Raw genomic sequence first — 26,824 nt, 5'->3', positions numbered from 1 at the left:
AATCTAGCACTAGTGAGAGGATGTGACATCAATCTTGATGGAGTACAAGCCCTTCGACCTTCCAGTGTCTGGTACCATATTCACAGCTGTTCTGCAAAACTTATCGAGTAAACTTGTTTTGTCATTTCCTACAAGGTTATTAGATTTTGTTTTCTTGTCAAGGTCACAGAGGAGAGAAATAATGAGGTGAATCTCCCCAGATATTTAACGAGAGAAAAAGAGCTCATGTAAAAAAAAATAAATATCCAAACCCACAACTACTGAAAATCTAGATATCAAGTGAAGAGTGTATTGTTAATAAAAAAAAGAAAGTCTTTCCTTTTCTACTGAATCAGAAACTGCTTTATGTGAAGTCCAGGTTCACAGATCTCATCAAAATAGTTCAAATATTGTAAAAAAATCCTATCGGGACTTTTGATACAGTCTCTTGGAGGCGGCTGCAGAATCCATCCCAAATCTATTTTCAGTAACAATTTCTCTTTGTTTTATCAGAAGAAATTCTAGTACTGCCAAAGATTTTCAGTGTGAGATTTCCCCTTTGAGAAAAGTGTCCTCATCCCCTCAGTGACTTGGGTGCTTTGCGTGTCATTTTCATGGCTTGTTTCCACTCAAGACATTCCCCACAAACAAGTAACTTTTTAAAATTTGCGTATCTGGTGAATCTTGAATTTTACTTTTTCTCTACCAGAAACGAACAGGAAAACAAACACTTCCTTGCCTTTATCTGTTGAAAAAGAGAAAACATTCTCTATACAAGTTGACGTAAAATAAATGCTTATGACAAACTTTCCTAAAACTGAGTGATGCTTCTTTTTCACTAAGAACACTGTAGCTCATTTTCTTCAAGTCCCTGATGTATTTTCCAATATAACCAGCAAAAGGAAAGTACGCATCTTAAAAAGATTCTCTCCCTCTGACACCCACAAGTAGTTTTCTCAGCTCTCTGGGAGATGGGCCACAGCTGCCCCATGTAATTGAACACTAGTAACAATGCTTGAAATATACAACCTAGTTCAGGTTTGCGTTTTCATAGTGCAGGTCTGGTGCTGGGCGCTGAGGCGGGTGTTTCGGCAAGCAGGGCCCCCCTTGGCCTGCGAGCCCACGCTGACTGACATCCTCCCCACACGGGAGCCGCGTCCATTACGCTTTGGGGGGACTTCTCACCCATTGGGAAAACTGGGCGGGAAAAGGCTGCAAAAACATCTAATGAAGTCGGGAAACATTTTATACAGATGCCTCCTTTCCCCATGCAGAATGGAAAGGCAATTTTAACTGCCTCAAACGCCAGCGGCAGCACCGGAGCCATGAGGGCACAGCAGGGAGGCCGCACAGCCCACAGAGTTGTCCCCGCCATAGGCCGCAGAGGCCTTCAGGGCTCCGGCCCTCGAGTGCCGAAACCGCAGGGCGAGGCAGCGGGAAGCAGGCAGGACCCTCCCAGCCGTCTCTCGGCTCCCCTGAGGGCAGCTTCGAGGGGAAACAGCGTCCCCTCAGCCTGAGAAGCCCACCATGCCCACAACGCCTCCCCTGAGGGAACGGGCGGGAGGGGGGTAGAAAGGGCGCGCGCCGCCGCCAGGCGCCCACTGCGCCTGCGCGCTGCCGGCGCGTGCGCATGCGCAGGGCCGCCCAACCGTTTGGCGGCGGGTTCGATTCAAATCGGCGGCGGCGAAGATGGAGGGGGCGTCCTCCCGCATTCCCGTCTACGGCGTGCCTCACCGCCCCGGCCCGCCCGCGGGTGCGTACCTTCTCCGGGAGCCAGGGCGAGAGTGAGGACTGTGCTCCGCCCGGGGGGCAGCGGGGCGCGGCGGGCCGGCGGCCGCGTTAGGCCGGAGCGGGGCGGCGGTGCCTGTTAGGGAGCGCCGGTGCTGCCTCGCTCTGTGGTGGCCGTTCCTCAGTGTAATTACACGCTTTATTCAACTGTTTTATCTCTAAGACTTCGGTTAACGCTCTTTTTTTTTTTTTTTTTTTTTTGGCTAAACGGGCGCCTCTGGGCAGGGCGGGTGGGTGCCCGGTGAGGCGTGCGCCTGTGCTGGGCCTAAGGGCCCGTCTCTCCCGCTTGCTGAGGGAAACGGTGCTTTCCTTCAGGGGCTCCTACTTCTCTAAGTCTTTTGGCATTGCTTACAACATTTTTGAAACGTGAGGCACCCAGGCTTAACGTTTAAAATGTGAGAGCTAGTCTGTGTCTGTGGGAACTGCCATGTTATTGTGGTATAAATGTGCTTATGGGTATGTCATTTGAAAAAAACTTGGCGGGGGGGGAGAGTAGCTTCCAAAACCTGCTATGTGAACAAAGCTTTATATACTCAAACAGCTGTGGTTTAAAGCCAAATAAGCTTTATGTAGAAAGCTAGTTCTCTATAGTGTTATTTTAGAAGCATGAATTGAAATATTCTTAAGAGAATTCTTAAGAGAATTGAAGTTCTCTTAACTGAGAGTGTCAAGTGGGCTGTGTTTGTTTTGCTTCCAGTACTAAATAACTTTGCTTGGAACCCTGTGGTATGCTGCCTGCTTGATGTTGAGACCTCCTTTATTATCATGCCTGTGTTATTATTTACAAACTTCCATTAGTACTGGCCTGGTAACTATGTTTTAACACTGTCTACCATCTGAACTATCTGTGGCTTGTTCTGGACCTTTAATCCTGGGTAAAGTTTGAAGACTGCCCTTAGTTGTCACTACCTTAAAGTCTTCACTCTAGCCAGATGTAATTGTGATTTACCTCAAATTGAACACTTAAGAAACCCACTAACTCAGCATATTATGGTGATCTCTTGTAGACTGTAGTGTTTTCATTGTTGTCTTTTTCTTGCAGAAATGCAAATGGTTTTTCCTTCAAAGAAACAATGCGTCAGCAAAACAGCAGATCTAGAGTTCAACAAAGATCCCAATTTTAACTTTAGCTCAAACATTCCAGCAGATGGTGTCTTCAAAGCTACAAACCAAGGGTAAATGAAAGTGAAATATCGATGGATTTATTACTTGGCAAATGTCCTAAAAATGGTGTAGTGTTTTGGAGTTTTTGTCAAACTAACAGACTTGGTAATCACAGACTGGCAGGGGTTAGAAAGGGCCTCTGGAGATCATCCAGTCTAACCCCCTGCCAAAGCAGGATCACCTAGAGCAGGTTGCACAGGAACACGTCCAGGCGGGTTTTGAATATCTCCAGAGAAGGAGACTCCACAGCCTCTCTGGGCAGCCTGTGCCAGTGCTCTGCCATACTCACAGTAACCTGCAAGAATGCAGTGATCTTCTGATAACTGTATTTTACCTGTCTTTTAAGGTTGCCTAAATCTGCCAAGAAAGTGGAACCGCTTTCAAAGAAGACAGCTACAAGAGGGTATGTTTCCTCATATTTCTATTAGTTGCCCTCATGCAGTAATGTTCCCTCTCAGAGGGTTATGATGAACTCTCACCCATGTACAGCTTTCTTGCCAAGTTTGCTGTTTAAAGCTCTTGGTCAGAAACAAGAGCAAATGTTTCAAAAAAGGGCGTGTTTATGGAGGTGAAAGAAAAGGTGTCTAATACTGATGTTTTTGCCCCTAAATCTGTGATGTTTGACTCTACAGACCTCTCAACAGATACAAGCTAGAAGCAGAGCTGAAGACCAAGAATCAGCTGTTAGAAACAGCCAAACAACAGCTACACTCCAGACTAACAGGAGCACAGGTAAGGAAAGGGGAGGGAAAAATAAATAAATCATTGAGTAATTCTTATATTCTGATCCCTACAGGGTCAGATCAAAGGATTGTCTTGCTCATTTTCCTGTCTCCATCAGAAGTCAGGAGTGTTTGAGTGGGCTGGGTTTTCTCCTCTGACACCTGTGTTATCTCTAGAACCTGGAAATCAGTGGAACTGCAGATGTGTTTGGATGGATAGTGCATCCAGATTACTTAAATAGTCATCAGAGCTCTAATTCCATTTTAAACTTATTGTGGGAGGATATTTCAAGTTCACAACGATACACTCGCATGAAATGTTAATAAAACAACCTCGATATTGCCAGATGCTTCCTAGCTACATCAAGAGAAACCGTAAATTATCACTTGCCACTGATGGTTTGAGGTCTACTAATTCTCTTTCTTCTGTAGCTCCTAACATATGCTAGATAAGCTATTCAATTTTCTTGTTCCTTTTGCCCAATCTCTCCTAGCTTTATTAACCCATCGTGCAGTGTGGTATGAAAGTACATACAGTATTGAAGATGTGAGTTTGGGAATGTGTACAGTCTCATTTTAGTAATGAAGAACACTCTACTTGAATTTTGGTCACTGCTGTGCACTAAGTTTGAGGGACAATGACCTCTCTCTCTTCTGAGTATTTAACACTGAGCTCAGTTTATATAAGCTCATGTTTCTTCATGCGCTACTGTGTCATATTGCTGCCTAATTTTTTAGTGTCTTTGTATTCTTCTGTAAGTTTTTTCCTGTCTGCTCAGCACTGGTGAGGCCAAACTTGGAATATTGTGTCCAGTTCTGGGCTCCTGGTACAAGAGAGACACAGACATACTAGAGAGAGTCCAGCAAAGGGCCAGTAAGATGATTAAGGGACTGGAGGAAAGGCTGAGAGAGCTGGGACTGTTCAGTGGGTTCAAACAGATTAAACTTTCTTGAATCAAGTTTAGATTTAAGAATTGGCACCTCATTGTTCACCACCTCTTATAGATGACTCTAAGACACACCACAATTTCTGTCATGTGCGAGAGGCCCTATGGGTAACCTTCAGTTGAAAAGCTCACTTTATTTCCTGGTTCTCAACCAGTTAATAATCTGCAAGATGATCATTCCTCTTATCTGACAGCTTGATTTCTTTAAGAGTCTTTGAGACCTCCTATGAAATGTTTAAAAAGCTTCTGACACTATCAGCTGGATCACCCTAATCCGCGTGCTTATTGATTCTTTTGGAGAATTGCATTCCACTTGTGAGGTTGATCAGCTTATCCGATTGCCTGGTAATATCTGAACTGTGTAGGGAATAATGCTGTGGCTTAAAGCTTCTAAGATGCCCTTTCCTCCTAATGTTCATATGCTGTTCAATGCATCAAACTCTTGAAATATTTATATATATGAGAGGGAGCACATGAAAAGAGATGCTGGGATTGCCTGAAAGGAATTTATCTCTAGGATCAAATTTTTCTAGTAATTGCTATGACACGTGGATGTGATAAATGTATTAATCCTGTCAAGAAGCAGGAGGAAGGCTCCGCAGCAGACAAATTTGCTGTGGTGGTAGAGACAGAAGGGCAAGATGTGATTCTTGGTGCTAGTGGAGCACTTGTTAAGCCATTAGTGTCACACCCAGTATCACTGAGTAATGAGAAGATCTCCTTGGCAACTTGATTCACTTACAACCTGTGTTAACAACAGGGCGCTATAAAGGAGTTAAAGGAGGAGAATGAAGGCCTGGTACGAGAAGTTGAGAAGCTCAAGAAATTTCAGCAGACTTGCATGGTGATTTTAGAAAGCAGAAACATTGATCCTGGTAAGGACTATGCACTTCTCATACCATTCCAGTACTTATTCTTTAGAACACTTTTTTGTCTCCCCTGTTGTGACTGTTCATAAGATATTTGGACTCTGCTTCCTCATTAAGGAAATACTGCTGTCACTCCAGTGGATTTCATTTTTTCTAGCTTAAGAGAAAAAGCTGTTTCCTGTAGTAGGCCCTGTCCTGGATAAACTTTGAAAATAATTTTGTCTTTCTTGCTGTGGAAAGTTACTTTGAAAAGCTGTTAGTTCTTACAAGCAAAGTTATCTGTATATTAGGGGTTCACTAATGCATCTCATAAATCAGTTACAGGCAGCAATATTTTGGAGGAGGAAGAAAAGACACAAGAATACCAGAAGCAAACAACGGTAAGAAAACTTTGAAATAGTGACAGGAGTTAAATGGGCTTGGAGAAGTCTGTGCAACTGCCCTTTCCTACTGCTGTGGGAACAGCTGCTGAGACTCTCATCTATTGGTGTGACATTAAACTGTTTTCCTTTTGGCTCTTCAGCTGTTAACCGAGAAGCTCATAGACGAATTGAGGCAATTTAATCAAACAGCCACAACAGAAAAGGAGGAGCTTCAGGTAAGGCTGTGACTTTGTTTCTGACTCAAACAGGTAATGAGCGCCTGGGGCTGAGTGAAATTCTGAAGGTTATTTTGCTCCTCCCAGTGCCACTGTAGTCTACAAACGACCTAGGCAGTGAAAGCCTGCAGTATCGCTCGACTCGTTAGATGTGCGCTAAGGAAACTGTATGGGTTACTCCCCTTCCAAATAGAGGGCTCAAAGCAAAGTTTGTGGTGGGGCAATGTTAATTTTCATCTCGGTCATTTCAAGTTGAATCGTATACAAGTGAGCTTGAAACAAGGTCAAAGAGGAAAGCAAGATTAATGACTGAGAGCTTTCGAGTTAGACTGAATCAGTTCCCAAGTAATGACGGATGTCAGTACTGGAGACAGAGCTGCCCCTGCTTACACCAGCTCCTCTCAAGAGAGAGTTCTCCAGACTGTTGCAGGAGGTGGTAACCGCCGCTGGTAGAACACTGATCCCCTGGTCAGGCTGTCACACTGCACGTCAGGAGATTTGCTCTAAATTGCAAACTGCTGCAGACCAGTGCCCTCGGGTACTCTCTCTGGGAGCTGGGGAGTACGCAAGCTCAAGCAGCTTCAGTAATATTGTCTGTATACTGACCAAAATAGTCATTAAATTACAGTTCTACCATTCTTGGTAAGAAGCTTACAAGCAAATTAATAAAATTACTATTACATAAAACTTCCTAAACTTTGGTCACAGATAAATTGCCCTTTTCTTCAAGGAACCAAGGTAGAAGACATCCCAGTCAGGCCAGACTAATCCCAGCAGGACTAATCCCCTGCTGAGGAGTTGAAATGTTTTAGTTGGAGCTGCTTTAGAACTTAGCTTTGCTATTCAGAGCTTTGGTGTTAGTAAAGTGTTGTGTACTGTGACTTCTCCACACAGACAGCGATGGTCAAGTGGAAGTCGGCAGAAGAAGGGAGACACCAATCCCTGGAGAAGCATTCCTCCTTTCAAGCAGAAATTAAGGAGTGTTCAGCAATACTTGATGAGTTGGAGCAGCTCCTGGCTATGTGAGGCACAAGGATGGACTGTACTGTTTTGGGGGTTTTCTTTGGATGTTTTTTGAAGTAGTCTCTACTTTGCAAACCCAATTCTCGTGTTTGGTGGTCTGAAACCCCGAGCAGGTCACTGCTCCGGTGGGACACCAGCGGCTGGCTGCCTGCGTGCCCAGCGCTCCTGCTGCTCTTCCTGGTCCTGCCGGGGCCGTGCCTGCCCTCCCCCGCCGCTCCCCGTGCTGGCGCCGGTCCCTCCGCTCCTCTCCGTTGTAACTATTCCCGGTTTTTAACCCATTAAAAGTGCTGGAAGGACGCGGACGTGCGCTGTTACTGTCCCCGCAGCGCCACCAAGCAGCCCCCCTCCCCTCCGCCTCCTCCCAAGCCCCGCCGCAGGGGCGGGCGGCGGGGCGGAGCGCTCCCCCGGGGCCAGGCCGCGCCTGCGCGCTGGGGCCGGTGGCGGGGCAGCCATGGCGGCGGCGGTGATCGGGCGGGCGGCGGTATGCGTGGGGCTGCGCGGAGCGCGGCGGCGTCAGACCATGGGGTTGCTACGGCGGGGCTGCGCGGGGCTGGCGGTGGATGACACGGTGAACGGGCTGAGCGAGGAGCAGCGGCAGGTACGGGCCCGGCCGCGGCGGGGGGCGGCCGCCGTGCTGGGTGGGGGACGGGAGCGCGGCCCCGGGCGCTGGAGGCGCGCCGTCCCGCCTCGCCGGGGGTGTGGCGGGGGTGGCGGGCGGTGATTGGCCGTCGCCCTGGGGAGCCGGCCTATCCCCGGGCGCGCAGAGGGGGCGTGGCGCGGCCCCCGGCGGCGGGGGCGTGCCCCGGACACGTGCGCGCCGTGGCCGTCGGGAGCCTTCCGCGGAGCGGCGGGGAGCGACCGCCCCAACAGGGGGAGGCGCCTCTCCGCGATAAACACCGCACAACGGAGCACTGCGTGAAAAAAAAAAAAAAAAAAAAAAAAAAACCAACCCAAATAAAAAGGCCGCTACATTCCCATTGGGCCTGTTTGATCAGAAATACGATCACCAAAGAAACAAATTAATTGGGTCTCATCAAATCCTCTCAAAAGAAGTGTAGCTCTTCCAGCTTGTTCTCTTGCCCAATGGGCAGGATGGATGAAAAGGACCTGGGGGTGTTAGTCGACAGATGGCTTAATGATCTAGCAGTGTGCCCAGGTGGCCAAGAAGGCCAACAGCATCCTGGCCTGTATCAGGAACAGTGTGGCCAGCAGGACTGGGGCAGTAATCATCCCCCTGTGCTCGGCACTGGTGAGGCCCCACCTCGAGTACTGCGTTCAGTTTTGGGCCCCTCAACTACAAGAAGGGCATTGAGGTGTTGGAGCGTGTCCAGAGAAGGGCAACAGAGCTGGTGAGGGGTCTGGAGCACATGTCTGGTGAGGAGCAGCTGAGGGAACTGGGGGTGTTCAGCCTGGAGAAGAGGAGGCTGAGGGGACACCTTATCGTTCTCTACAGGTCCCTGAAAGGAGGGGGTAGCGAGGGGGGGTGGTCTCTTCTCCCAAGTAGCAGGTGATAGAACAAGAGGAAATGGCCTCAAGTTGTGCCAGGGGAGGTTTAGATTGGATATTAGGAAAAATTTCTTCATTTCTTGATGTCTGTGATGTTTCTTTGCGGTTTTACATTCGGCAGGTGTTAAAGGAGGAAGATACTAATGTAGTTCATATCAGTCTGGTAGCAAAGCTGAAAAAAACATCAGAACTAAATCTTCAGTAATGCTAGTGAAGCTGTGAATTAAGAGCTCTGTAACTTACAAACTGCCTTGGACTATCAGGGATGTCTGTCTGAATCTATCCCTCAAGTCTCTAATTGATTACAAGATTATTTCTTTTTATTATGGTTTCAAGCTTTTTTCTTTTAAGCTTTATGCTCAAGTTTCCTGCTGTCAACTTTGTAACAATGGAAACATGCCTAATGTTTAAAAAAATGTAAAAAAAAAAAAATCGACGGGGGGGAAACCTTTTTGGTGATACACCTGTTTGGTGATCCAGGGTCCGTGTAGCCACGGAAGCTAGCATATCTTTTTAATTGTAAAAAAACAGGCTGCTTTGGTTGTGGGGTTGAAAAAGGGCAGAGAAGCCTGGATGTATTTTGATTTGTTGATTCTGTGCCTTCTACAGGTTCTGGTTAAGCAGCAGAGGCTTTCAATCTCTAAGACTGTTCCTTCACCAGCATTAGTTTGTAGGAATAAAGAACCAAAAGGAAAAATGATATTATTAAGCACTACCATAATATCTAGACAAAGTTTTAAAATCTTCATGTTAAAAACACTTAAGATATTGTATATATTTTCTCGGTATGCATATAGGCTTCTACAGAATACATGTATGTAAGTATTCAGATTTTAAAATTTAGAAAAAGATTTTGAGATTTTTAACACTTGGAACAGCAAGCATACCTGACTTTATCAGATTTCCCCTCTGAAGAAAACAGTAGGATAGCTAATGTAGTTCCAGTTTGGTACACTAACACATTTTAATTAGTATGCATGCTTATTACAGGCATCTGCATATAATTAAATGAAACCGTAAGCAGCTGCTGGATGGGGATAATGCATCATAAGCTCTGTTCATCAGCTTTCAAAGTTTCCTGCCCAAAAACATCCCCTGAAGCCCCAGTACAGACAGCAGTTTGGTAATGTTCTCTCATGATAGGATAAGATTGTTAAGGTTTAATGCTGAGAGGAACTTAAGTACATCAGTATCTTCTGTTTAAAAGGCTAAAGGGCCTTTCATATGGTCTTTCAGCCAGTAACCTGAGACCTCGATTTCCTTATGGTCTTTTGCTTCTGGGTTTAGGATCCTGGAGTCGCCTGGCAGTACCCTAGGGAAGCGCATGACGGTATACTGATGAGATGTAATGTATGTGTTTCTCCTTATCTCTTTCTTCAGCTTAGACAGACCATGACAAAGTTCTGTCAAGAGCATTTGGCTCCGAAGGCCCAACAGATTGACCAGGAAAATGAATTCAAAGACATGCGGGCAAGTATTTCATGCGTGCATTTAAAATAGATGGTAGTGAAAGCCTGTCTGTGCTTTGATCTGTATGTTAGTCTGGACGAAGAATCTCAGTCCACACCACTGGAACATATGCGTTAACCGTTCAAACTTGAGAGCCATAGAGAAAACATTTTTTTCATTTCCTGTTTTATCTTTTCTTAACAACTTTCAGCAACCTGGGGCAGAACCCAGCCAGCAGGCAATTAAAAAAAAAAAAAAAAGAAAAAGGATTGATAATGGTCTTGTTTGGATTCTCACAGTGGTATTTCTGCTTGGCTCTGTTCTGACTCCTACTCCGATATCTGCTTTGCATTCTCCTAGCTTAGGACCCTTTCTTGGACATCTGAGTTTCCTCTCAAATTTGTTGTGAAAACGTTGTGTGCAAATGCTGAAATGTAGGGTGGTTTGACTGTCGAGCTGGAACTTGCCTTCATTATAAAAACAACAAATTCTGTGCAACGGGATAGTTTGATTGATGAAAAAGAGAGATATAACTATTGGTTTTCATAAGCTCCACAGGACTTAAAGCTCAGAACATCTGCTAGGATTTCCCAGAGCTCTGATGTTGACATTTTCAGGGATATATGCACAGCTTTGAAGTTAAGTATATAAATTTAGTCTGGCACACCAGATGTCATCCAGAGCTATTGAATAACACTTTTTGAAGGCTCTGGAGACTATTCACTGATAATTATCTTATCGCTGGACACTGAGGCGGTGTGGCGAGCATTCACCTGCGTGTCCCTTGTGGTGGAGGAGAGGCTGCAGGCTGAAGCGGCAGCAAAGAGCTGGCCCCTCCGGCGTGCGTGCGGTCCTCATTGGTGACATCCTTTGCTGCTGCATTATGTCATGCCTTCCCTCTTGCCCTGTGATGCCGTGTGCCGGGCAGAGCTGATGGGTACGTCTCGAGCCAGGCGGCAGCTCTGTGCCTCGAATCATGTGGCTGTCACTTGAGCAGTGGCATTGCCAGGGTGACGAATCTGGGTAACAGGCAAAGGGAGGAGTTGGCTCAGGGAGAACAACTTGTCCTCTGGCAGATGAACTTCGTAGCCTGCGTGTCACACCGTGCAAAGCTCAGCAATGCTGTCCAGTCCCCACGTGTGTCTGGTGTCCTGGCAGTCTTAAAAACCTGCAGGTTAGATACTTGAGCAGTGCCCGTGGATTCAGCTCCTTCAGCTTCCCAAGTCTGAAGTGTTCACAAGTTTCTCTGCTGTCACCTTTGTAACTTTTCTAGTGCCGCCTGTGGGGTGGGCAGCCTGCCCCAGCTGTAACGTTCCCTTCTCTTTAATCCCTCCCAAGGAGGCTTCCTTGGCTTTACTTACCAGTTTCTGTTTTACTAGAAGAGTTTTAAAGTGTCGGCTAATAGCAACTCCTCTACGTGTTTCCAGGGCGCGGTCATGGATAGCTTATCCCTGGAGGCCTTCAAGGCCAGGCTGGACGTGGCCTTGGGCAACCAGGTCTAGTGGGAGGTGTCCCTGCCTATGGCAGGGAGGTTGGAACTCGATGATCTTCAAGGTCCTTTCCAACCTAAACCGTTCTATGATTGTCCTGACCGCTGTGTGGGGCAACCACAGCCCGCCAGGCCTGCGCAGTGCTGCCAGAGCACAGGGACAGGGATGCATGAGGCATGCATAAATTTAAGACAAGCATAAATTTAAGTCGTAACACCCTAAATAATCCTTAGGAAGAGATAGTATATGAAAGCCTAGAAGTGCAGTTTTTTAAATTAATGGGAAGTTTTAAGTCATTAAAAATTCTCCTTAAACTGGGCATTGAGGTAAATCTTGGGCCCTGTCCTTCCAGAATTAAACTTAGGTTGTGAATTTTTGCTGAATTCAACAGACTGCTCCCATCCCATGTGTAGTATAACTAACGTCCTTAAGTCTGGCTGGGTTCTTAGTCCAAAGGATGGGGGTGCTGCTGCAGGAGGAATAGGTATTGGTGTATTTATCTCTGAGATATCACAAGAATAACGGAAATCGATGTGTCCTGGGAAGACTTCTCACACTGGTGCCCTGACTGCGAGTCTGGACTGATTGCTCGTTCTGTATTTGTAGGAGTTTTGGAAGAAACTCGGGGAATTGGGAGTTCTGGGGATCACAGCTCCTGGTAAGTCTGTTCCCACCTTTTACCCTCAGCTGGGTGATTCTTCAAACAAAAGAGACACTTCTTAAACTCACGCTTTCCAGTTCATAACAACCTTGTCTGTGATGCGACATCCGTCTTGCCCAGAAGCTCCCATCTTCGTGTTTTTAAACTCTTTCGCAACTTTTGTTATTCTTCACTGACTCAGCATCCTTTTTCCTTGTTAGACTTCTGGACAATTACAAAATGCCTTTTACAGCTTAAACATACTGTGCAGAAATGGTTTCTTCAAGTATAACATAGGCAACTCGAACATGTTTGCACTTCCCTAATATGAAGCATTTGCTGCAAGTTCTGAAGAACGAGAGCTATAGATAAAAGTATCCTAGAACAAACATCCATCTCTAATAGGAGAAGTTAAAGGGTATAAAACAATGCTCTGAAAAGCTGTGATAACTAATGGAGAGCTGACCACATCCAACCAGTCAGAAAAAATCAGGGTAAATCTTATTCAGCCTTGTCCAGGTTAGTTGAAAAGTGTTTTGATTAATGTTATAGATTACTGAGGCCGCTATGGGCGTGCTGAATGCGCTAACGCAGTGTAATGAGGAGAAGCCCTTAGTGGAGAAAAGCAGCCGATGGGGCCTTTATTTCCCCATCGTAAAGTCTGTGTTTCTGGATGTGCGTGTGCAAAGGCTTCTGCAGAAGCACGCTGAATAGCAATGCCTTGAAATAATGCCTCTGCATTTCTTTCAGTGGCGCTGAGTCTGCTTGAAAGAGTCTGTATTTCTGCTTTCTTTCTCTTTACTCTTCCCAATTTACTGCTGCTCCTGTTTTTTCTCACTCTTACCTTCTTTCTTCTTTGATGTTGTGCCTGAGGCTTACAGCAGTTTCCCACACTATAAATAAGCCGTCCCCTCATGAGTCCTGTCCTTTTTGATTTCCTCAAAGATTTACCTCTAAACCCCTCCTATGCCCAGATTTTTTTGCCTTATTTTTGATTGTATGGTTGTGTGCGCTTTCTTTATTGGCAGTGGTTTTGTTGTAGGAGGTGGAGACTGGGATTTTGGATGTGAAGGTAAGGTGAAATTTTATTAGGGCATATGCTCAATTAAATGGCAAGTTTGGGCCCCAATGGATCAAGTCTATTAAGGGAGCAGCTGAAATAACAGTGCCTTTTGTTTTCTTCTTAAAACAAGAAAACTATGTTAGTTTGATGTAATTTTCCACTTATTTTATAAAGACCTAACTTAAGAAATACAAATACGTAGCTACCGTGGAATGATAATAGAGGCATGTGATATATAAAGAGTAATTTTGAAAGGGCAGCATCATTCTAAATCACACTATGGTTTGTATTATACGCAAAGTTGTCTGGCAGGGTAACTTTCTCTTGTGGTACAAAGCGATCATGGGCCAGTACTGCTTACAGCAGCCTGTTACCTTTCCGTTCTTGAGGCAAAGCACCAGACGCATCCGCTCCATAGGAATGAACAGAAAACTCTCTTGTTTGGGCATAGATGAGAAATTGTTAACCCCATGTTTTAGGCTATCGGTAGTAAAACCCTACACTGATTTGTGGTAGAGAGAGGTGGTTTCAGAGGGTAAAGAGCCCTGCGGACAGGGACAGGAGTCAGAATGAGTGACATGGGAGGAAAGGCTGCGCTAATGCCAGTGGCTATGGTGTTAATTTGATGAGTTAGGGGCAGTAGCCCTCTTCGAGCCCAGCCATGCACTCGGCTCGTTGGCCACTCTGAGCGTACAAACGCATTTGCTGTTACCGCTGTTGCTGCTTGCTTACAGCATTCCTGCTGATGACAAGTGCGTGCTTCCAGATTACCTCCCTGACTGCTTTGCGGTGTTTGTGTCCTCCTGTTTGAGTTCTTCTCTTAGCGGCGCGATCACTTGCTTCTTGCCTGTAGAACAAAGCTTTTACATTGGGATGTGGCTCTATTTGTGTGTATATAAATGTGTGTGTACGTATATGTATGTGTTTATGTATATACGTAGGCTGTCAGCCGCTGAGGCCATTATGCATTTCTCAGCCTTCTCTTTTTCCTGCCTTGTCTCTCCCTGTTCTACCGTGCACCTTTCATCTTTACCACGGGTTTTAGACTCAGCTCAGTGTGCCTAGCTAGATTCCCAGTTACAACGATCGTGCTGCTCTCGCTCACTTCATCCTCTCCTGAAATCCACATTCTTGCCACTGATGAATTACAGCACTTACATTCATGGATCATTCTTATTCTGATTCGGCCACCCATCAAAATGCTGGTCTCCTGCTCATTTGGGGGCTTAGAAAGGTCCCCAGTGCCCCACTTTTTAAGCAGTTTGAGGATTCCTCACTTGTTTAGGGATCCTTGTTATGACAAACACGTGTGGACTTTACAAACTTTGCCTGTGTTCCTTTGTCCTCTCACCCAACACAAGTTGCCCCTTTGTGATTTAATCTTCTTGTTAATATTAAGGTTGCACTTAAGGATGGTTGACAAGAAGGACTCGCTATTTTGCCAGTGTCAGCAGCATGTTTTAGATGTATCCTTATGCATGTTATATGTATAGAACTATGCTGTGCAAATAAATAATTGATTATGCTGAAGAAGTAATATCACTGTGCCTTTAAGTTAAAACTGAAATTCAGAGGGGATGGGGAAGGCCAGAGGTGCCCAGCTCAGGGACAGTGTCACTCAAAACCAGAAGCTCTCTCGTGAGTGTCTCGGATCTCATTCAAGACTGAGCCTGACCCTGGGACCTTGTGTGTGTGTGATGTACTCCATAGTGGCTCACGTGAGGTTTTGCTTCTCTTTTCAGCGGAATATGGTGGATCTGCTTTGGGGTATCTGGACCACGTGCTGGTGATGGAGGAAATTTCTCGTGCGTCAGCAGCTGTTGGGCTTAGTTACGGTGCCCACTCAAACCTTTGTATCAACCAGCTGGTGCGTAACGGCAACGAGGCCCAGAAAAACAAGTACTTGCCCAAGGTACGTGACTGGAAGAGGGGGAAACTGGAAAGCGTTTGGGTTTTGGCTGCGTGCAAGGATGAGTGTCTCTCACGGTGTGTAGCATTTAAGCACTAGCCAATTTCAGTGACCCAACCTTTAGGAAATATTGTATTTGCCAAACTTGCCCTTCTCGAACTTGTTAATTTTTGTCCTGTTAATTCGTATTGACCTCAGCCTGTGCCGAAGTCCGTGTCTGTAGGCAGCACTGTCCAGCTCTCTGGAGCGGTGTTCCTAAATGAGGCTTTGTGGTGACACTGGATGATAATCTTCCAAGTTCCCAAATCATTTATAGATTTCTGAATGAAAGTCACTGCTTTCCTGTTTTATGTCTTCCATTCCTCACTGCCCGAACTCTTGGTTTGCCTATGCTACTTAACCACGTGTGAGACTTCATCATTTGGGGGCATTGATGTTTGTGACTCAAAAGCATGTTAAACAGATTTCAGTATTTAAATACATGGAAAAACTTAACTAGTACATTGAATCCAGCTACCGACATTATCAGTGAAATTATCAGCGCAAGAAACTTGATTTAAACCACATGCAAAGTACAGTGTCACTTCCTCAAAGCGTTGTGCAGCCTGCTAATATGTAACCCTGAATTGTCCTCATTGCTGCTCAGGTGTATTTTAATGCCCTCATTCGCTGCCTTTCAATGAGATGTGCAATCTCTTTAGTTCTTGTCTTGGTTCGTGACAGAGTACTTAATGGTACTTAACTAGTTTTGAGCAGATCGTGAAGACTTCTGTAGAAATGCACCGATGGCTTGAATTGGTTGAACATACATCTTAAGCATTGAGTCTGTTTTTAAAAAAAAAAAAAAAAGAGAGCTCAAAAGGAGAAGACAGATAAAAGTACACAGGGAGGGAAAAAAAAAAAAGCAAGGAGAAAAGGGCAGGATGAAAGGAACAGTGAAGAGGAAGCAACAGCTGTGCCAGAGCCTGGTATGAGCAGGCACAGAAGGGGGAATGTCCATCTGCTATTGCAGTGCGGGTGTGTGTGGGGGGACCAGGCTAGGAGAACATTGCTAAGAACTTTGCAATCTCTTTTCATCCCCCTCATTGGCCTTTTGTGTGTAACAACTCTTGTTTATGTCAAAGGGCAGTCGTAAAGTGCAGAACAAGGAGCTTGGGAAAGGCATATGGCTGCCTGCGTGGTTTTTTGGCACCTTCCTGGAGGTGGTGTTTTATAAGCAGGGCTGTACTCATCAAACTCAGACACGAGTTGAGTCATCGTCCTCATCCCACTGTGCTTTGGTTCTGTTCCCTCAGGGCAGCAGCTCAAGGGAGGTCCCCGCTAGGACTCTGCCAGGAACAGCCGCTCTCGTTTGTGGTTCTCGCATAGAACAGCTGCTGTGGGGATTCAGTGCGGGGGGGGAAAAAAGGAGTCGGGCTAAAGAGGGAACAGAAACAATGCTACTATTCTTCCTCCCTTTCTTATATTTGCCTTTTCTTCCAGCTAATCAGCGGGGAGCACATTGGAGCCTTAGCAATGAGCGAACCCAATGCTGGGTCTGATGTTGTGTCCATGAAACTGAAAGCAGATAAGAAAGGTAAAGCCTGTCATGTCCTGCCTGGATAGAGAACCGCTGTAAATAATGTCTCCTCTAAACTTAGACTAACCTCCCCAACACCACTGAGATACACTGCTTAGTCTTGGGTACACCAGGCCACATTTGCAGGCGTGCGCTGCTTCCCAGGAGGTTCAACGTGTGATAGACACAGGTAGTGAAGGCACAAGGTGGATGGGTGAAGGTCTAAAAGTGGACTTCTGATTGTGGTGGTGGAAGTTGGTGGTATGATGGGACCAGCGGTAGGTGCCTTAGTTGGTCAGGCGTTTGTTAAACTGTCTTTGGACTCTGGAAATTAAGGAAATGAGTTTTCTTGAACTTTTTTGTGCACGATGGTCTGTGTGTGTGTCTTAAAGAGCATCCTTGGAAGCTTGTTCTGAAATAAACGGAGTGAAGATATAGGTGTTGCTGTGTCATGAGCTAACAGAGCGCAGCTCTTTGCTTCTAGGAGACTACTTTGTTTTGAATGGGAACAAGTTTTGGATCACCAATGGGCCAGATGCAGACGTTCTCATCGTTTATGCTAAAACCGACGTTAACGCTGTTCCAGCCTCCCGAGGTATAACTGCGTTCATTGTGGAGAGGGTAGGTTTAATAATTCTCACGGGTTTATTGTAGTGTGGTTTTTAAAGCTAACTCCTTCACCCTGACCGGCTCGGTTAGAAGCCAGCTAGTTGTCTTTCTATAATTCTCGGCTCCTTGCTCAAAAAAACCCTACTTTCTGCCTGAATTTTCCAAACCCATGAGATTTGTGCTCTGCACTGTTGGCTGGGCACTCCTGGGTTTGCTTTTGAGATTTGAAATGTATTTTTACTGTCTCAACTTTGCAGGGAATGCCGGGTTTCAGCACAGCCCAGAAGCTCGATAAGCTGGGAATGAGAGGGTCCAACACCTGTGAACTGATCTTCGAAAACTGCAAGATCCCCGGTGAGCTGCGTCCAAACCACGGCAGTATGCGTGTGCTGGTTTCCTCTCTTCTTGATCAGATAAATTGGATTGCTAATTACATGCGTGTTCAGACTGTGACCTAGAGGGCTTTGCAGATGGTTATCCGCTCTTTGGCAGCCTCGCAAGAGAACTGGTGAAACTGGGGAAGTGCAATCTGCTGGATTGCAGCGACTCCCTCGTTAGGTCACCCCTTTTCACCCTCGTGGACCCAACTCTTACCCGCTGCTTCTGCACAGCCCGGGTGAGGCTTCCAAAGAAACTTGTTTGTTGCAGTTAGAGCTCCCCATCTTGTATATAGGAGAGCTTATTTGCCTTGAATTTATTTTTTTTTCCTCCAAAATCACTGGAGACTATCCAACAGACTTCTGGTTTGCTTGTAACATTTCTGAGTTCTTTTGGGGTCAGGGCCTGAAAATGGACATCCTGTCCCTCGTTAGTTAGTACAGCAGGGGCTACTGGAATGGCCATTTTTGTTACTCCAGTGGCTATTTTTGTTGATAGAAAAATTCCAGCCTGTATTATAGCAAGTGGAGGAGACGCCCTGTCTGAACTCATGAAAGTCCTAATTGCGTATCCGCAAAGCAAGTAACTCTCCTGCTCCCCATGAGTCACCGAAAGCTGCTTTGCAGTAAGTGGAAGAGTTTCAGCTGAAATCTGACATTTCTAACTTCCTTGGATCCCTCCGCTCTGAAATCGGAAAGGCCAGTGCCCCAGTCTTCAGATCATCTCCTGGGTAATCATCCGTACCAAACGGCGTGTTCTCATGGTAACGGGATTTCCATTTTCTGATAACTCAGAGAAGCACATCACTGCGGTGTTGGAAGTTCACACACTTTGCACTCTGGCCATTAATGCTGCTTCTCATCTTCTGCCTTGGAAGCTGAACCGGTTTGATGCCGTTTCCTATGTCTGCAGGATCTTTCTCTCAGATCAAGATGTCCTCTAGCACTGCAATTCCATCCACTTTAAAATACGTGGGTTTCATTGTCAGCCATGCTCCACTGAGTGGCTGCTGACTTTCTCCTAGGAAGTGTTGTCCGTGGATTCATTTGGCTGTATTGCATTGGTAAAAGTTGGTTCAGAGCCCCAACGTTTTATTTTTTTGCTGCGATACGCAGCCAGCAGGTCTGCCCTCCCTGTGCAGTCAGCACGCGTGTCCTTCAGCTCACCGCATACCTATTCGTCTGTTTTCCCTGGACGTACAGGGCAGTGTTCAGGCTATTCAGTCCTTTCTTAGCGGTGAGATGTCATCACTCAATAAAGTGACAAAGCCGTTCATATTACTGATGCTGGCATTTGTGTTCTGTTCTTCAAAGTAATGTTCGCCGTTAGTATTTTTCTTTCTTGTCTGTGGGGCTTTTGAGCTTTTTCTCTGAAAGCCGAGCTTCATTCTTCTTCCTCTTTCTGGCTTCAATATCATGGTGATGGCCCTGCAGAGGCTGCACTTCTCCATGCGCTACATCAGTGTGCTTTTCAATAAGCAGAAGACAATGCGGTGCACGAGCTTCTGCCACTGAAAAACAGATTATTAATTTCAGGAGACTATCTGCGTGTGTCCAAGTCCTGTCTCATTTTCACTTTGCATATCACGCCTCTCAGATCTCTTGTGATCAAAGCCTGAAGTACGTGTCAGTTCTCCTATACGGTGTAATCAGTGGATAATCTGTCCGTCTACAAAGCACAGTTATTAGGCTTTAAGTTCTGTTGTGATTGTAAGCGTACAGCCTTGCTGAGATGAGTTTTTTTGGTCCTGCTACTTTTTTTTTATACTTGTTAACATCAGCACGTGCTTTAGATTGTCCCAAAGTGAAACGGTTTCTTGAGATTTTTTTTTCTCAGCCCATTATCGAGTGTGGCTATTTTCCTGTTCTGTTTTCACAGAAATAATACTTGTCTTTCTTTTTAAAAACGTTTGTTTATAACAACTGCAATGTTCTGTTCAGCCCCCCTCGCAGAAGGGCGGACAATGACTGTATTCTCCAGTCTCACACGACTAATACACCTCGCTCCAGCGTGTGATGAGCGGTGCGCTTGGGCTGCCTGCCCGCGGCAGCTTTGGTTCCTGCGCTGGGAACGCTCAGAGGTGACCCAGGCAGAGCAGACCAGCATTTGCATTCATTTCAAACCCACGCTCGGTAGACATCGGGTGGTAATGCTGTCAGTTTGGGTTAAACGCAAACTAATGGGACGGTGAAGGGAGCTCCCAATTTGTCCTCCCAGTCTCCTGTTGGTACGAATGCCGAGCTGGAAGATCACTGGAGAGCCCCTTACTCTTTAGAAAACAGGCAAGAGGATAGCCGTGATTGTAGATGCACTTTGTAACCCTTTACTGCCTTTTCCTTTTTGGCTTTGCTTGGATTGAAAAGACATTTCAGGGGCAGGGAGTATATGTATCAAAGCTCAGCACCAGTCTAGCTCATCCTGAATGTTTGCGTCTCAAGCTAGAGAGAAGGGTGAATGGGACTGAAAGTTTGAATCCTGTCCCCAGCGAACACAGGCCCTCAGGCAACAGCGCATCTTAGTTTTGCACATAATTAAATCACTTCCCTTTGCTGATTGCAGCTGAAAATGTCTTGGGGACGCTGAGCAAAGGAGTCTACGTTCTGATGAGCGGATTGGACCTGGAGAGACTCGTGCTGTCTGGTGGGCCGCTTGGGTAAGGGTTTGCCATCTTTTATGGAAGGATCCTTCAGGATCACCTCGCCCCACGGGTCTCCAGCTGGGGTCGCAGCTCCCAGTGGGATGCATCTTGCGTGGAGAACTGGGATAGATCCTGGCGCGGCTTCTGAGAGAAGAGGACAGGCTGGGAGGAGGTGGCTGGGTCAGAGCGGTGGGAAGGAAGCAAGGCGCAGCGGAGGCGGGAGCGGGGGGAGCCCGTAGCTGCCGGGTTCTCTGGCTACGTCGGAGCTGCTGGCTGCTCTAGTGGACTCCTGCTGGAGGGTGCTCAGCTCGGCACTCCGTGCAGCCAGCGCTCGCTCTGCGGCCGCTCCACCTTCTCCTTCGGCTCTCTTCACCTCTCCGCTCCTCGTGCAGTTTTTTGCAGTTTGAAAGCATCTGCGTGGAACACCTTCTGAGGGAGAAGGGATAGAAGCAGCAATGCCAGGGAGAAAGTTTGTTAATCTCTGCCTGCCGGTGTAGCACAGAGCCGCCAGAGAATGCTTTTGACAATATCAGTCTTAACGTAAACATTTCCAGAGATGGGAAGTCTGCCTCGGTCCCCGATTGCTTGCTTGTGTATCCCCGCAGTGTATATTTCTCTGGGAATAACCAGCTCGTTTGCGTTACTGATTCCTTACAATCTAAACCACTGTCCAGACTGTCACACAGAAGGATCACTGGACTGGGTAAAGGGTTTGTTCTTCACTTGTTCAGTCCTTAAGCTCCCCAGTAATTATTTTTTACCCTACAGTCCTTTTGTCCTCCCAAGTGGTGTCTCTGTACTAATCCTCATGTGGAAAGACCATCTTCCACAAAGCAGAAGGACGTTTCGCCCTTCTCGTTCTTGCCTGCGCTTTTTTACGGTACTGGTTAGTACCCCTTGAGTTGGTGCTCTCTAGAGGTGCAAGGCACCCAACCTCTCCTGGCTACACGTGTAAGGAAGCTCTTCAACTCTGCGTCTCAGTCACCTGAATTAAGAAGGTAAGACCTTACCACAAGACGTCCCAAATGAGCAGTATGTAGAGCACTAGGGAGAAAAATGGAACCTTTGGATCCTGTTCTTAGCACTGTTTGAGCGGAGCTAGAGGAAGGCAGCAGCATATCGTTTTAGGTACGAGAACCCTTTTGCCTTAGATTGCGCTTCCGAGGTTTAGTTATTATTAATTAATAGTTTTGTTGTTTTCCTTTTCCTGCGTATCCGTGCTTTTCTTAGGCTCATGCAAGCTGTTCTTGACCACGCAATCCCATACCTACACGTGAGAGAAGCGTTTGGACAGAAAATTGGCCACTTCCAGGTAAGGCAGAAAAGGAATCAGAAATTTTTGTCATCTTGCTTTTTTTTTTTTTTTTTCTTTAAAAACGAGAAGATGAGGAGCTCTGTCGTGGGAGGTCTTTGCGTGGAGGTTGCCCGGAGCCTGTGCTGGGGCTGCCTGCTGTAGCGATGTGGCGAGAAGGTGAAAGGGTCTCTGAGCCTGTTTGCCCGAGGCCACTGGTGGTGGGGAGGGGCCGGGGCTGACCCGCGGGAGTCTGTGAATTCACAGGACCTGCAGCCCCCTCGTGCGTGTCTGCTGAACCCACCGCCTCTCGTTTGTCTAGTTTCCTTGAGATAGGGGTGCTCACGCAGAAAACGATCTTCCCCTCCCTCACGTTAATGTCTCTCTCGTCTCGGGCGCCGCGCAGCTCATGCAGGGCAAAATGGCGGATATGTACACCCGGCTGATGGCCTGTCGGCAGTACGTCTACAACGTGGCGAAGGCCTGCGACCAGGGACACTTCAACGCGAAGGTGAGCTCGCTGCCGCCGGGGGAGTCCCTTTCCCTTTGGTGCCTGATCCTGAGCAGGGTGGAGGTTCGGGACTGGGGCTTAAAATGACTCGCTCGCAGCCCTGAGTGCTTTCTTTCCCCCCTAAAGAAAAAGAAAGCCTGGTTCTACAGGGTGGCAGACTTAGCAGCACCAGCAGGTGTTTATTGGAAGCCCAAAGACAATACCCTGGCTATTGTGAGGGGCTGTAGCCGTCATTCCGAGGTGTTATCATCTCCACAACCGGCGCTGTCACCACACCTCTGTCAAAGGAGGGGACCGAGTGTTCCCAAATCAAATCGCATCGGTCTCCTGTGGGGCTGACATGCGGTTGTGAGAGACCACCTCCCCTGGTGCACTCTTTTTCTTTTCTTTTTTTTTTTTTTTTAATGATTACTTCATTTTTCTGTCTTCATGTGGCCTTCGCAGACCTGACACAAGCGTCGTGTAGTGACAGAAAGACCACCGCAGCTTCTTGCTCGGGGGGGGATGAGTGCTGTGCCTTTGCGATCGAGCAGTTCAGGCTTGTTAGTGGGTGTTTGCGGAGTGATGGGGAGGTCAGAGCAACGCGGAGACTGGAGACGGGCAGGTGTCGCCTCTCCTGACTGTCACTGTGACCCTCCTTTAGGACTGCGCTGGAGTGATCCTGTACTCAGCAGAGTGCGCTACGCAGGTGGCTCTGGATGGGATTCAGTGTCTGGGTAAGTCACTGGCGGCGTGTGTTTCTTTGAGCGAGTGCTGGAGAGAGCCAAGAGCAGCTCTCTGTCCCGTCCCACCCTCAGCCCCTGAAATCAGAGAGGAGAAATGACTTGTGACTCCTTTTTGATTGCAGGGGGGAACGGTTACATCAACGACTATCCGATGGGGCGTTTCCTGCGTGACGCCAAGCTCTACGAGATAGGGGCCGGCACCAGTGAAGTGCGCAGACTTATCATTGGCAGGGCCTTTAACGCCACTTTTAAGTAACGTCCGCAAGTGGAGAGGCAGCACCCCGACCACCGCGAGGCCTTTGCCCATAGAGGCTGAAGCGCACAACTCTCCTATTCTTTTTTTTTTTTCTTCCTGCTTATGATTCTGGGATCGTCACTTGTGGCCTCTCTTGTGCCCGCTCTGCGAACGCGTGCTGCCGGACTGGGCTTTGACAAAATGAATCAGATAGTACCATGGAAGGAAGAGTGTTTTTTCCTCTTCTCATGATCATCCTGATTCATCCCGCTCGTAAGCCATCCTGATTCTCGGCGCCACAGGGCTGAGGTTCATCCAGGGGATGTATCGCTGGTGAGCAGCCATTGCTCAACCCAACCTACCCCCCCTAAAAAAAAAAAAAAAAAAAAGGACAACTAGGGAACAATTTTGTTCTTTTTTTAAAAAAAAAAAAAGAGTGCCATTAAATAGCTAGCATTTAGCATATTGTTAGCGGAAGGTGAAATTTCCCACTGTGACCTTCTGATGGGATTAATAACTTCCACTTTGGGAACTCAACGCCAGCCACATTGCGGGGGTGGCTGTCACAAACACTCGAGAGTCATCAATGCACAAGCAGTATTTTAGGTGATGATGCCTAAAACCTCGTTAAAATACCACATCTGTTTCTTTGCATACTCCCTTTCCTATTCCTGCTGCTTCTCAAGATATTTCAGCGCAGCCCCACGTCTTTGCTGCTCTGATTGACTGCCTCCTGCTGTGTTATTCATTCCGAGGTGTCACCATCCATCATTCTGGGAACAGTTAAAGCGTCAGACCTGCATTGTGACATCCATGAATGAAGCAGGCAGGAGGAGGTTGACTTTTTGGGCTGGGGTTATTTGTGGTTGTGTTTTTTTTTTCTGAAGGTAGTTCTTTTGGCAAAAGCACGTACTCGCACTCCACCTTCGGTTGGTTAGAGAAGGCACAGCGGGCGCAGCGGTATTTGTGGGTGTTTTCAGTGCATATTATACAGCAAATTGAAGTTTACCTAGCTTTACTAAAGAAAATTGCACATTATACTGCCAGCCTTAAAGAGTGAATCACAAAGAAAAATTGGATGTTGTAAATATGACAGAACAATTAATTAAACAGTTGCCATGTAGGCAACCTCCCAGCAGTTTTAACAAAAGAGAGCTTAAAGTTTTGTGTGGTTTTTTGGTTGTAGTTGACATCTGTCTATACTAGGTGACAGTAGACTAATGTAGAATTTTAAAATGCCACAGATTGGAGAAAAATTCTCCTTCTTGGATCGCCAGGTAGGCCACCAAATGTTTTTATAAAAAAGTTATAAAGCTTCACTTTATCCAGAGCTAGAAACAGCTTCTGAAATCACGTTGGCAGCACCTTCCTCCTAAACTTCGTGTTTATTCAGCTGCGGTGGATGGCTGTCACTTCAGGTGTCCCAGGGTTTCAGTTTCAACCTTGGTCTCTGGATGGAGGTAGCCCAGAGTGGACAGAGGTGCCCTGTCAAGAACATCTTGTTGGGCTGCCCCTGAAAATGCTTTGGAAATGAGCCTTGAAGCACAGGTGGAGTGCGCTTCACGTGTGAAACACTGCGTGCGTTTCTGTACATCAATGTAAGAGTTTATTTATGTGGCCAGACATTCATATTTTATCACAGAATAATTACAGGTGTTGCCTTCTCCTGTACGGGCAAATCCCCAAACCGCTGCAGTCACTACACCCCGATCTGCCCCGCAGAAGACCGAGGGCAGGAGGTTCCCGCTTTGCCCGAGTGGTTTGGGCAGCAGAACCCCGCGGCTGCCTGCGGTTCCCAGGCAGGCTGGGACCAGGGCAGGGATGCTGCAGAGTGCAGCCGCTCTCTGCGGTACCCACAGTTTCTGTGTCCCAGTAAAACGGCAAAGCTAACCGGGGAGAGGTGCTGGGAGCACTCGCAGGGGCGGTGAGGAGCTCAGGCACAGCGTCTCCAACGCGTGTCGGAAACTCGTACTTCACCTGTGTCTTCTTCAGCTCTTTAATATGGGAATGAATCACGGCAGTTTCCCTTGGAGGCTCTCAAAAGAACAGAGGAACTGAATCACTGTGCCATCTCCAGCCAGAGGAGCTTCTCTAACGAGCGTTAGAGCCACGTCAGGATGTTGTGAGATTCTGATTGCTAAAAAATAGGTTTTCGAAGGTGGAAGGGACCCGCAGATTTTTAAAGCTGTCCTCTAACATTGGAGAGGTCTATTTTTTAATGCACATAATAAATAAAGCCTTCACTTTCTAGGCTGATCAGCACCTCGGAGCTAAAGGTAAAATGAATCGATGTCTCACGCTTCACGGGATGGGTGGAGGGAAAGATTCAGAAATCTTAAGCAGGGCTGCGTTAACCAAACCCCGTGTGGTTCCGCAGCATGCCCGCACGGCTGCCATGGGAAAGGGCTGCCTTCTCTCACGCTGAGCGGGTTTCACCGTGGTATAAAAAGAAGGGCTGGGGAGGGCTTTTCAGGGGATACAGGTTTTAATCTTTATACGGTACTACTAAAATAAGCTTTTGCCGGGTGGCCTGTGCTGCCGGGGTGTTTCCCAGCAGAGGGTACGTGCAGAGCATGTCCCGTACCGCGAGCTGGCAGCAGCAATGGCTGCAGCTTTGCTTTTCCCTCGTCGCTCCTGCTTTCTGACCAACCACAGCTTTTTTTTTTTTGCCCCCTAACTCTTTTTTAAGAAAAGCATAGTGATGCAGCTGGGCTGTGCCTCAGGAGCCCTCTGGAGAGCAGCAGAGCTAATGGGGAAGGCGCGCTGTGCCTCCGGACACGGTCTGACCGCTGTCTGCTCCGAATTTGTAATGGGAATCCCGCTGCCCTGGGAAGTGGCCGGCTGACGGCAGGGCAGGGCGAGATGTGCCGCGCCAGCCTGGTTTTTGGGGTACTCGCCCCGTTTGTGGCTACTGAGCAGAGAGAGGCGGTGTGGGGAGCGGAGGGAGTCATTCATGAGGGTAAATGCAGAGTGTGTTTTAGCAGCGTGCGTAAACTGTGGCGATTCTTGAATGGGGCAGGTTCACAAGGAAGCGGCTCGTGGCTTTTTGGGAATCCAGGAACGCTGCCCATCCGGGGAAAGGCAGGACCCAGAACCTGCCGCGGCGGTACCCACCAGCAGAAGGAGCTTTGAGGTACTCCCGCCGTTGGTTTGCGCGTGTCTGGCATCTGTCCCGCAGCAGCGGGGTGGGACGCACCGGTTAGCAGCTCAGTGATGTATTGAAAGAAGAAAAACCACAGCGGGGTGCTGTGCCGAAACTGCCGGCTCCGGGGGCGTCTGCTCTGGGGATGTGTGTCTCACCCTGTGCCATCAGAGCTGCTCTGCAGCTCGTGCCCCGCAGTGGAACACCCGCTGGAAGAACAGCCTGAGCAGAGTCTCCTGAAGGCAGCGGAGCTCTGGCTGGGTCTGATCTCATACGGGTGGATTTTGCAGCTGAAGGCATTCTGCTGAGAAACGGCTACGCCTGGTCCCGGGGCTGCGCTCGCCTCGGGATCTTGGGCAGCTGCTGCGTGCGAGGCCACGGTTCCCACCACACAGAGCAGGTTCTGGGCTGTCTCGGAGCACGGGAAGGGCAGGAGGGTCTGGGTCGTGCCCTCCTGCCCAGCGTTCCTGCCATGGGTGCTGCGGCTCTGCTCTCTTCCAGCTCCTCTGTGCCGCTGTACAACTGAGCTGCGACAAACACTGACAGCATCTGCAGGAGGAAGCTTGTTCTGTGTCCTCAATTGATGCCCC

The 26,824-nt window shown here is 47.5% G+C and overlaps 2 protein-coding genes across 3 annotated transcripts; both read left to right on the top strand.

Moving 5' to 3' along the window:
* Positions 1–1,668: 1,668 nt before the first annotated feature.
* KNSTRN (kinetochore localized astrin (SPAG5) binding protein) lies at positions 1,669–7,376 on the top strand (the record flags this gene model as incomplete). The annotated part of the gene is made up of 8 exons (XM_082485800.1): positions 1,669–1,732; positions 2,810–2,942; positions 3,278–3,334; positions 3,564–3,663; positions 5,361–5,475; positions 5,788–5,849; positions 5,993–6,067; positions 6,962–7,376. 8 exons carry the CDS (start codon positions 1,669–1,671, stop codon positions 7,091–7,093), a joined length of 738 nt encoding a protein of 245 aa, XP_082341926.1. The 3' UTR covers positions 7,094–7,376.
* Positions 7,377–7,538: 162 nt separating this feature from the next.
* On the top strand, positions 7,539–25,354 carry IVD (isovaleryl-CoA dehydrogenase). Of its 2 annotated transcripts, XR_014269294.1 has the most exons (13): positions 7,539–7,688; positions 9,977–10,066; positions 12,142–12,193; positions 14,981–15,150; positions 16,630–16,723; positions 17,190–17,326; positions 17,572–17,668; positions 20,252–20,345; positions 21,561–21,642; positions 22,028–22,132; positions 22,776–22,848; positions 22,980–24,831; positions 24,865–25,354. XR_014269294.1 is itself a non-coding variant. In XM_082484854.1 (12 exons), exons 1-12 carry the CDS (start codon positions 7,542–7,544, stop codon positions 23,111–23,113), a joined length of 1,275 nt encoding a protein of 424 aa, XP_082340980.1. In that variant the 5' UTR covers positions 7,539–7,541; the 3' UTR covers positions 23,114–25,354. The 2 variants fall into 2 exon arrangements, 1 of the variants encoding a protein (XP_082340980.1); XM_082484854.1 differs by having other exon boundaries at positions 22,980–25,354.
* The last annotated feature ends 1,470 nt before the right edge of the window (positions 25,355–26,824 follow it).

This window comes from Vanellus vanellus, assembly GCF_965231255.1.
Source record: "Vanellus vanellus genome assembly, chromosome: 6".
In the NCBI taxonomy this organism is placed as follows: domain Eukaryota; kingdom Metazoa; phylum Chordata; class Aves; order Charadriiformes; family Charadriidae; genus Vanellus; species Vanellus vanellus.
Note: the sequence above shows the minus strand (reverse complement) of the source record. Positions and strands in the feature narration are given on the sequence as shown.

Coding starts and splice junctions, on each gene's coding strand:
- IVD (XM_082484854.1), top strand. CDS start 7,542: ATGGCGGCGGCGGTGATCGGGCGGGCGGCGGTATGCGTGGGGCTGCGC. Junction 15,151..16,629: donor AAAACAAGTACTTGCCCAAG/GTACGTGACTGG, acceptor CTTTTCTTCCAG/CTAATCAGCGGGGAGCACAT. Junction 16,724..17,189: donor ACTGAAAGCAGATAAGAAAG/GTAAAGCCTGTC, acceptor CTTTGCTTCTAG/GAGACTACTTTGTTTTGAAT.